The sequence below is a fragment of the Durio zibethinus genome, chromosome 11, assembly GCF_047325235.1.
Source record: "Durio zibethinus cultivar Kanyao isolate XHJ-2024 chromosome 11, ASM4732523v1, whole genome shotgun sequence".
In the NCBI taxonomy this organism is placed as follows: Eukaryota; Viridiplantae; Streptophyta; class Magnoliopsida; order Malvales; family Malvaceae; genus Durio; species Durio zibethinus.
This window is the reverse complement of record NC_143172.1, coordinates 14,298,036-14,309,397: the sequence shown is the minus strand read 5'-3', so window position 1 is coordinate 14,309,397 and position 11,362 is coordinate 14,298,036. Positions and strand designations below refer to the sequence as shown.

Below are 11,362 nucleotides of genomic sequence, written 5' to 3'. Positions count from 1 at the left end.
TATAGTATAGCTTGTGAAAACCAAAATGGTAAGTTGCTTTCAATATTGAATGTTACAATTTGGTGGAAACATGAAAATATACAAGGATATTTAGTAGCTATGTTTTCCATTGGCAAGCCTTTTAGCAAGACAGTCATAATAGACTTATCTTAAGAACATAACATTACACCAAATCTTTTTTTATTTTTTTCCCCAAGGGATAAGTATATACACTTCTTCCTCTGGTAGTACAAAGACAAAATCAGACAATCTATGTAAATTTTGAGCTAACATCTCAACGTAGGACAAGTAACTAACAATTCAACTGTTCAGAAATCTAAATAATTCAATAATCAAAAGCCTCCTAAAACTATTACAGCTTAGCTATTTACAACTGAACCTAAACCCTAATAAAAATGTAAAGTACCAATTATAAACCTAAAGCCCTAATTTATAAAATATTAATAAATATAAAATAACCAAAATAATCGAAAATAATTTAAATAAAGATAAAGCTTATCATCAAACTCATAAAATATAAAGTCCTATATAACATAATCACCTAACTAGCATATCTCCATTCTCCATCACATCTTTGTCTTTCAACATAAAGCACAAGATTAAAAACTAGTTTCAATAAGAAATGTACCACTTTGGCACAGTGTAACAGCAACATAACCCCTCAGCTGTAAGAAAATAACAACAGATCTCTAGAAATTTGTTCATATAACCTTGATGCTAACATTCCTTTAAACCTTCAAGCAAATGGATTTACCTCTAATTTGACTATATTTACATCACAAGCATACTCTATGAACGATATATGTAGATGTGTCACGTCATGTTTATGTGCTACTACATGCATGCAAGCATATTTGCATACATGCATCTGTTTACACGTGTATGAGGAGACAACCAAAATCTATTACCTTTCTAATCAATCGAATAACTTTTAAATGGCACAAGAAACATACAAATTTATCCCCATCAAACAAAAGAAAATGAGAACACTACCTTATAATTTTTTTCAGTAATTCTTTGTGTGTTCTCAGTTGATTTTTTTTTTTTTTTTTTTGGCTCATTATTGTGCTTCAATTTTTCTCTGCCTAACTGATAAGCAATGCCAATCACTCTGTTAAATTATTGTTACCATACATGCATTACAAGCATTGCTCATTGAGCTAATTTTCAGTAATTATTCTATCTGCACAGGTCCTCTCCTTCCTCCTAAATAGCATGTAAGCAGTTAGAAAATACCAATAAATTATAAACCCAGCCAAGCTCAGCAAACTGTAGGTAGTATTAGAAAAAGACTGCAAATGTTCCTTTAATGGAAAGACAGTATAGCGGCCATTTCTCAGAAATACAAACCAAATACAGATGCAACAACTTCATTATTCAGATGCTCCAACACAATGAAGAAAAGACAACTAATGATGGTTAAGATAATGAATCAAAAATAGAATGAGGGAATGTAAGAACGAAGACTAAGAACAATAGACGGATCCTGAAAATGAACATAAATACAGGTAAACATTAAGTACAATAGTGCTAGAGATGAGAAAATTCAATGTTTCTATTCAAAGACAGCAGTCAAAACAAATTAAGCTGGAACTTCTTTGATATTACTCCTAGGTTTACTAGAAAATACCAAAAAACAGAAACCTGGCTAAGGGATTTGTGAAGAAGAAGTTGGCAATGGTGGTGAGGGTGGGGGTTCACTTTGGAGTTCCTTGACAACAGCAGCCAAGGCCTCAGGGTTCAGACCCAAGTCACAGAGGGCAATGAGGACTGAGAGGGTATGCCGATCCAGTCCTGTATCAAGAATATTTGACATGTGAAATGCCAGGTCTAGAGATTCTCGGGCAGTTCGTGCGGCCTCTGGATCCATAACAACAGACTACAAAAGGAAAAATCCTTCAAAAAGTTATGCTTGCATCAACCAGATTACAATTATAACATATAATTCCAAACTATGTATTATAACATTCAACCGGATCACAAGGACACAAGCTAATCATCTTAAAAAGCAAAATTTCAAGATCAAGTACAGCCAAAAATAATTTGCTTTGTAATTACACATAGAATTGCCCCTTAGGAAAAGAGCTACAATTTGCTGGTGAGCTTCAATACTTGAAATGAATGCAGCTCATGAAATTACTCAGTCACTAATACAGTATTTTAAAGCAGATTTGCTGCATACAAAATTATAGCAAAACAACATACCCCAAAAAAGGTAAATTTGAAATTCCCACTATCCAATCATGAATCAACACCTACTTTTTGTAAATCTTATAGCCAATTATCCGAAATTAATACATAAACCAGCTAAAATGACACTCAAATTAGTCGTATACATAGAAGAACAGAAAAGGCAGTAAAATTTTTCAGTCCCAAATTCGATTCTTAGATTGAAAGATTCAAAATATTGTTTCCATTCATAATTTTTTCTCAAAATTCACATAAAGAAAATAAAAATGCTAACCTCAACAGATCTTTGGGAAAAAGAGTCAGCAGAGCCCTGAGACTAATGGAGAGCGTTTTCGTTTCTGTTCTTTCAAAAACATTTCTGAATTCCGCATAAATAAAGGTGCTAACGGAAAGGCCTTTTCAGGCCCACAAGCCCAGCCCACAAAGCAAAGTTCTGTATCATGAAAGAGCATGGTGGTAGGTAGGGTCATTGGTCAGTAGCGTCAATGATTTGGTAGGTGAACTTTGATCATCCCTCTTAAAAAATTCTTGCAAGTAAATCAGAAGAAGGAAACACACGAATTCCAAATTCATTTTTTTAAGAATTGAAAGCGAGAAGAAGAAAATTAAAAAAGAAAAGTCATGGGAATTTACTCGACGGTGATGGAGTCGGTGACGGAGGTGACGGGGCTATCCCCGACGGCGTTCTTCACAATACTTGCCATGATGGTGGTTGTCTACAATATAGTGTGCGGCATGTTTCTGGGTCCGGAAGATTTTCATCAAAAGCCGCAAAAAGAGGCAGTTCAGGTGGGAGATATCACGGAGGAAGAGCTAAGAGCTTACGATGGTTCTGACCCCAAAAAGCCCCTCCTAATTGCCATCAAAGGCCAGATCTACGACGTCTCATCCTCCACGTAATCAACATTCCATCCAAAATTTTTGTTTTTCTCATCTTAATTGATTGAATTCACGTAAATGTTGCAGTTCTTTCAAATGGGTTTGTGTTTCTATATTTGTTATGATAATTGTATGACTTTGGATTGGATTCACTTTTCAGAATGTTTTATGGGCGTGGAGGGCCTTATTCGATGTTTACAGGGAAGGATCCGAGCAGGGCCTTGGCTATGTTGTCATTCAAACCTGAAGATCTGACAGGGAACATCCAAGGCTTGAGTGCTGAGGAGCTTGGTGTGTTAGAGGATTGGGAATATAAATTCATGGAGAAGTATCCTAAAGTAGGACGGGTCGTTCCTGCACCAAATACCACTGAAAATGGAGATGAAGTTCACCTTCACCACGAAGATAGGAATGGACTACTACTACAACAACAACAAATTGGATGATGATTCCAAGCTTAAAACACTCTGTTGTAGCAATTTGAATAATGATGCTTTCGAGTTCCTAGAAAATTATCATAAATGTGACCCAACGTCGACTAGAGCAGTAGACTTCTAGTACTTCATTTTTGGTTTTTTTGAAAGTAATAATCATAAACGCGGAGGATAAATAACTCAATACTAACAGTCGAACATCTTTTTTGATCGCTCCTCTTAGATTTGGGCTGCTTGGATATTGAACTAGCGCAAATTAACTTGACTGCTTCAAAATTTCACCATCCGTAGTGTCCAAACTTGATGCCGAGTTCATAGAAGAAATATGAGCAGCATTATACCAATCAAATACATGCTTCAAGTTGACCTTGGATGATTGCCAAGGTCCACCAAGTAGATAAACAAACGATAAATGTAATCTCAGGCTTTATTTTAACATCGAAGAGTGAAATGGGCGATTTACAAAATTGAAATCACCAGATTACCAACTTAACAAACTAATGCAATAATCTGTATGCTTTCACAACCTATCCCCATTTGGAATCTTTACATTTTCCCCCATTTGTATGAAAATTAAATGTGAAATAAAAAAAGTACAAACATGCTCTCTATGAGGTTGAAATATTGGCATAGAGGAGAGTGAAGAAAAGTCCAACTTCTGGAACACTTTGTATGATTTGGATAAAATGGTTTTTGCTTGGTTCCTCGACCAAAGATGGACAGATTTGTGCAATACGTGGCAAAAGTCTAGCTAGAGGCATCCCAGATGTTAGACTGCCTCCTCCAGATTGAAAGCCCTTCTCCTCCACCACTGCCTTCACCACTGCTTTTAATGATATTTCAACAACACTACCAAATTCAGCACTGCAAGGCAAAAGGAACAAGTTACGAGAAAGAAAAAGTAAACTTGACACCACATAATAGTTGCCTGCATGAGATTAAGATTTTGACAGTGTCTACATATTTCACAGATAACATCTATAATTAATTTTTCTTTTTGAAGTCTAAATGACAATTATTCAACATACTACAAGCAAGAAGGAAAAAGTTATCAGGTTCCTGTTCAATGAATTTGGAGAATAAAAGATGAAAAACCAGATGATAGGATAGTTATCAAAATTCTCAACTGCCACAAAATACATGCTTCAGGGTTTGTCATCACTCAACATCATTCTGAGATCAAAAGGCCTTTCTGAATTTGATGTGATGCTTCTGAACATAGTATATTCTTATTAAAAACCTGTGTTTTATTGGCTAATTAACTTTTCATCTCACCATTAAGGGAACTAAGGTTTTTTTTATAGAGGTCAAGAGAGGTAAAATGAAAGGAAGGGAGAGCGGTACCCTCTCCCTTGTGACTTGTGTGGAAAACATGTTAGTGTAAATGGAGGATTTTGAAGGATACATGTACCCCTCCAAAACTCTTAACTTTTTAAAACTTTCCCAATTGGGAGGATTTGGAAGGCATGGTTCCACTTTAAAACTCTTTAATTTATGGGAAAAATTATTCATATTCTAACATTTTATTTTAACTAAGGATATAACTGAACAAGAACATGATAAGCTATCATCTCCTTCTCTTCCTATCTTTTCCTTGTCCTTTTCTAGGAAATCCAAACAAGGGCAACTTTTCCCACTTCTTCTCCCTCATGTCCAACTCTTTACTTCCTAGCTTTTTTTATGAATGATATGTTCCGATTCACTAGTCACTCATCCCCAAGAACCCCAGATGTGAAGTTTTAGGTTTACCAAGTTTGAAGCCCTACTACTTGAAGCATTACACCCACAAGGCCCTGTAATCTCTTCAAAGTTTCATAATGTAGGTGGCCCTTCATTACATATTCTAGGTCACATGATCAATCATTACCTCAATAGTAACCCTAAATCACTGCATGCCCCCAAGCTAGAAACTTAACCCCCCACCCATAAAAAAAAGTGGCAATTATCTAAGGCTTTAGCATCTTCAGTTTTCTTTTATTTCTATTCTTTTTCCCAAGCAATGCTTTAACACATAATTATTAAATAAGGATGGTTGGCATTAAAGAAAGCCCTTGTTGAGTTGCAATGGAGCCATGCAATTGACCACAGACCACCACTTGTTCACTTCTAACACTCATAAATTGCTAAACAGGAAGCACAATAAAACAACATTTTCTGGGCCAATGTATTAATGATACCTTGAAAGCACTTCTCGTGTCTCAACCATAAGTTGATCAAATTGTGTAACATCAGGAGGATTAGTTTTATCACTGCTCAATGCTGGGGCAAGCTTGTACAACTTAGGGTCCTCGGGCATCATCCAGTCCACCCATTGATGAGGACTTCCCTTGCTAAGGAACATGTCAAGTATCTGCATGATAGTTTGATGGAGTATTGCCGTATTGAAGAAGTCCCTCAATTGCTTTCTGCAAGAAAATACCCAAATTCCAAGCCATGTGAGGAGACCTTGATATTCATCCTATCAGATCATTATTTTGGAAGGTGACCCAATTCTTATCTAAAAGGGTACGAAACTTTTATCATCAAAGTAAAGTGATATATAAAATTAGTAATAGTCAATGTTATCTATTTAATATGTAAATTAAAAATTTTATTCTTTTTAAAATTGTAATTATTTTATATTATAAATTTTTATATTTTCAAACTAATTTTCATTATAACAAGTTCAAAAATAATTTGTATATATTTTTTTACTTTTTCTAATGTTTTATATATAATATAATGTCTTTATTTTTTTATTATGATTTTAATAGATTAGTTTTATTTTCTAATTCAAATGTTTTTTATATAATTTATACTATAAACATTAGTTTACTTAATAAATAAATATATTTAATAATTTAATAATTTAATTTATATTGATTATAAAATAAATAAAATATTACTATAGTTTATGAATTATTATATTTAAATAACATTTAAATTATAAACTTGTGTAATTATTACAATAAAAATGGTTATTTTCGCACTTTTAAATAAAATAAAATTTTATTTTTAATAATACAAAATACAATGATCTTTAATTCTTATGAATTAATGATTGTTAACCAAATAAAGTGATTTCAAATCACAAGTAATAAGATCACCAAGGTGGTTAAGACCACCTCAGTAATTATGTTACCATGATGATCTAAAAATGATACCAAAAGCTACCTTAGTATAAAAGGGTAATAAGGTCAAAACTTAGGCAAAACTGCATAATCTGAAGAGTGTTGAAATAATACCAGAAATCCATCATTTTAAGGACATTAGGGTTGGCAATTGATTAACTTTTGGGAGCAGAAAGCATCACAAACATGACGAGATAGTCATCCTCATTACTTTTGCAATTCTTTCTTAGAGTGCCTTATCACCTCATTTTAACCTCACTAGTTTTTGTCGATGCATACCTCGCACGTGAATACTTTTTTTAATTTATTTTTAAAAGATAATTATATATTGAATATATAATTGTATGCTATACAAATATAATTACATGCATATTAACATGTTAAGTTTGTCTTAGGTGTAGAATATATTATATTAACATAAAGTTTACTATTTTCAAATAATAATTATGTATCGAATACATAGTTGCATATTGTATAAACAATTCAAATTAACAAAGTGCACGTTAACATGTAAAGTTTGTTTGATATATATGATATATCACATTAACAGAAAGTTTATTACTTCTAACGTTAATATAAGATTAAAACATGAAAAAAAAACAATTTAATGTAAACTTTAACTCACTTTTGTTTATAAAATAAATTTATTTAATCAAAGTCTTTCAATAAAATATTTCTTATTTATAAATTGAATAAATCTTATTAATATTTATAATAATAAAATTATAAAGTGCTAATTTACAAGCATAATAAACAACAATGAAAGTCTTTCAATGAAAATAGATTTGTTATGTATAAATTGGATAAAGCTTAGTAATATTTATAATAATAAAATTTTAAAACGACAATTTACAAATATAATAAACAACAATGAAAGTTTTTCAATGGAAGTAAAGTTGCTATTTATAAATTGGATAAATCTTAAAACAATAAAATTTTTAAACGGCAAATTAGAAATGTAATGACCAATCATGTTCGTCAGTTCAAAAGATTCTCCACATCCATACTTTTATATATACATTATAGATTATCTTACATTACACTATATTCTTTCTTGATTAGGGGAAGAAATGTCAAAGGATATTTCCATAAACTGGAAGATCAGATTGACAGATCAGACCTAATTTGAAGATGGACGATTGAAAATGCTCACCTCAATCAAACCTTAACCCAAAACCGATTTGGATCAGCTATATAAATTATTTTCCTCCATTTTACCCATTTTATGGCTATTTTTTTGGAAAATATTTATGTATCCAGTCCAACTCATATAATTTTTGGCTAACCTATAAAAACAATGCTAATTCCAAGAATAATAAACCAAAAGACAAAAGATAAAGAATTGAATCTTACGTATTCAGAACTTCTGTTACTGCTGTCTGCATACTGGAAATCAATTTTGGCAAGCCATAATTGGCAAGAAAGTCAGTACTTGCAAGAAATTTTTGCTGGTCGTTCCTGTCAATGAGATCAGCATCCTCCTGCATGAAAGGAATGAAGATTGTGTTTAGAGAACAATACAGATAAAGATGCCTGAAACTGTGCTAAGTAAGATTTATTTGCTGAAAATATAACATGTCTAATAAGAGTAATCGACAATGAGACTATTCAGTGATATTACCTACTGATAAGATGATGGCTTAAACAATAGAAAAATAATGAACACTCAAAATCACATAGCAATGCCCCAAAAAAAACGATGTATTTAACCCACCACAAAAATCTCTGCAATACATCACGTACTATTTATTTATATGGTTGAGACTGCAGCTAGAAGAGTCAGCACCTAGTATCAGTTGAAGTACTCATTACTATCTTAATATTTTAACAACCACTGCCAATACTTCCAACTGGCTTAGATACAGGATTATACAAAAATTAAAATTCTCATTTAGCACCCAAATAGCCATCAAACCAAGTTGAGTGAAGAATAATTATAAGTACTAAATTCTTATTAAAAACTCTCAATGAGGTTATTCAATAATTAGAAATATTGAGGTGCACCAGTTTGATCCCTTTTCATTTATCATTTTCTCAGTTGATAGTTGTATCATTCAATCTCTATGGATCAGTTTTAGTGTTTTAGGCTTAGAAGCCAATATGTAAGGTGAATAACAATAATAGTTCAGGTCATGTAATGTAAGTAGCCTTCTACAGCAAAACTGCACCAATTCAAACTTTATAGCAGTAATATGAAGGGTTGAGATAAGCATCCAGGTAGTAACATATATGAAATCACACCAATTATCATGGATTTTGTATCCGTCAACGGCCAAATTTCTATATGTCCATGAAAGAAACTCTCTTATTAAACCAAAATTTAAAGTTTAAAACCTAGAAGGCAAGGCAATCCACCAAAAAACACCTTTTTTGTATATTAAAAACAAGTGCACTAAAATATTAAAAAGGACAATCAATAAAACATAAAGAATAGAACCCTATAAGCTCCCAAAACAAAGAGGCACAACAACAAATAGCAATTTAAATTAATACACTTTATCTATCTATTCATCTAACAATCACACGCACGCACACACATATTTTAAGCCAACTTCCAAATAATGAATAATTCATTTGAAATAATATGATGCAAACCACTTTCTACATTTGCTAGGTATGAGTTAGGTTCAAAAAGCACCCTAATTTACTTAAGCTCTTCCATAGCCCTGAACACCTCCTCCCCTTTTGAATTCCTGCATCTTTGGAGCACCCAAATTCACTTGAGGGATTTTGTCACATGTAAACACAGGCAACATTTTAATACATGACTGCATATCCCACAATTATTTCGCATCAACTAACATTTTCAAAAATTGAAGCCCAAGTCTTCTATTATTCCACCTCAATATACTAGCTTACTGAAAAAAAAAAATCTAAAAAAATTCCTCTTTACACAAACAGTAGAGGCAACTAAAATAGTATTTGTTGGCTATGCCAGCTATCATTAGCAGAGGAAAATTTAGACTAGAATAATACTCTCAAAAATTCAGCATAAGAGGTAAAAACTGAAGTCAATATAGTTTCACAAATCATCTGTAGGTAACAATAGATGAATTAAACGTATTATAAGGCATTATTATTATGATAAAAATGCCATGCTCTTACAAGTAAATGAGAGCTTCCAAGACCACGTGCAGTATCAATATATAAATGTCTTCCTAGAATGTTGACTTGAACTCTAATATATAAGCTAAGAATTGTTACTGCCCATATTGACACCACCATTCTTGTAAAACCTGAAAAAAAAAAAAAAAAAAAAGAAGACATATCAGATATCAATTATGAAAGAATGGATTCACCAGCATGGCAGATGAAACTTGCAATTTATAATATTCAAAACACCAAAACACTAAGAAACCAAAAGGTAAAGGCTTCATACTTAAAATTTTGAGTCTATCCCATAATTTAAGTTTGTCTGAAGAAGACAAACTGTTGGGCTGACCCTTTGCTTTCATCAGTCTCACTGTAAGATGTGAAAGGTCCAAATCTTCAGCTATCCGACAACTTAAATAGTGCATTGCATGAGGCAATGTTGTCGTATCAGCTATTCTTTGAATGTTCTCAAAATGGACTTGCATTCTATTAGAAGTTACAAAACAAGAAAAGATAAGAACCAAAACAGTGAATTGTTCCACAAAGATCACAATAGTTTGATCATTCTTACCGGGCTTTAATGAATTCATCGTTCTCCTGCTTCCTTGCAAGTTGCCTTTCCAAATCAGTAAGCCTACATTTGTGAGCGTCATATAGTTTATACAAAAAATAACCACTTCCTAAAACACCCGCTGTAACCAAAACCTTCCTCCTATGCCTTCTCCAAAGATCCCTATATGGACGAAAATGTGCAAATTTATTAACAAGCAATTGAGCACTAAAAGAAATGTTAAAAAACTATCATAAACTTAATATTGAAACTGAAGCAAAGCAAAGTATAAAGTAGCAATTAAATGAAAAAAACAGAAAATTGGCAATCAACACATATTAAGCATAATATCAGAAAATGCAACTGATCCAAAAGTAAAAACATGTAATAGAATCACAAAAGAAACTATGTCCCAGAAAAACCACATACAAAATCAACAAAAACAAACAATTAAAGAAAAAAACTAACCTTAAATATAGCATATTTGATGCTATCAGCTATGGAAGCAAAACATCCATTTGAAGTAAGCAAAGATAAAAGGGAAAAAGAGAAACCCAACAGTGTATATATATGAGAAACAAGGGTAATCTTTAAAGACTAAAGATAAAATATATAAAATCTTGTTAATAAAGGGTGACAGGAAAAGGCAGGCATAAAAAAACCCGCCCCTTAAAACATTAAGAAAAATGAAAATTATGGTTAGTGCATCGACTAGGGTTTATCACAGAAGAGCAGAGGAAGTTTCTCGATAAAGACAGAAAAGCTTTGCCCTTTTTCTATTAGAGGAAGTCTCTATGTTTATTCTGATTTGATTTCTGATCGAAGAAAAGGAATGGGGTTTTTAACTGCGATAGTATCGAAACCCTGCTTCATGTATTAAATTAAGTTTTAGTATTTTATTAAATTAATATTTAATTGAATTAAAATTTAAAATAATATGTACAATTTATATAAAGTTATAACTTAATATAAAGTTAATATTGCTAAGTGTACAAAGGTTTGTTAAAATAATTGACAAGAAAAAGTTACTACAAAACTAAATAGATAATATTAGATGTACATTTTGAAATTAGAAAGTTTTTAAAAATAGCTGTTATTAAATAAAA

General features: G+C 32.1%; 3 protein-coding genes across 3 annotated transcripts; 1 reads left to right on the top strand and 2 right to left on the bottom strand.

Moving 5' to 3' along the window:
* Nucleotides 1-1,482: 1,482 nt before the first annotated feature.
* Nucleotides 1,483-2,604, bottom strand: LOC111289675 (mitotic-spindle organizing protein 1A-like). The gene is made up of 2 exons (XM_022880919.2): nucleotides 2,465-2,604; nucleotides 1,483-1,879 (listed from the first exon to the last, which is right to left on the bottom strand). Exon 2 carries the CDS (start codon nucleotides 1,868-1,870, stop codon nucleotides 1,649-1,651), a length of 222 nt encoding a protein of 73 aa, XP_022736654.1. The 5' UTR covers nucleotides 1,871-1,879; nucleotides 2,465-2,604; the 3' UTR covers nucleotides 1,483-1,648.
* Nucleotides 2,605-2,652: 48 nt separating this feature from the next.
* Nucleotides 2,653-3,713, top strand: LOC111289674 (putative steroid-binding protein 3). The gene is made up of 2 exons (XM_022880918.2): nucleotides 2,653-3,086; nucleotides 3,230-3,713. The coding sequence occupies exons 1-2, from the start codon at nucleotides 2,812-2,814 to the stop codon at nucleotides 3,513-3,515; spliced, it is 561 nt and encodes a 186-aa protein (XP_022736653.1). The 5' UTR covers nucleotides 2,653-2,811; the 3' UTR covers nucleotides 3,516-3,713.
* A 199-nt stretch (nucleotides 3,714-3,912) lies between these two features.
* Nucleotides 3,913-11,154, bottom strand: LOC111289673 (peroxisome biogenesis protein 3-2-like). The gene is made up of 7 exons (XM_022880917.2): nucleotides 10,725-11,154; nucleotides 10,278-10,439; nucleotides 9,993-10,192; nucleotides 9,719-9,849; nucleotides 7,967-8,094; nucleotides 5,681-5,908; nucleotides 3,913-4,367 (listed from the first exon to the last, which is right to left on the bottom strand). Exons 1-7 carry the CDS (start codon nucleotides 10,736-10,738, stop codon nucleotides 4,112-4,114), a joined length of 1,119 nt encoding a protein of 372 aa, XP_022736652.2. The 5' UTR covers nucleotides 10,739-11,154; the 3' UTR covers nucleotides 3,913-4,111.
* Nucleotides 11,155-11,362: the final 208 nt, after the last annotated feature.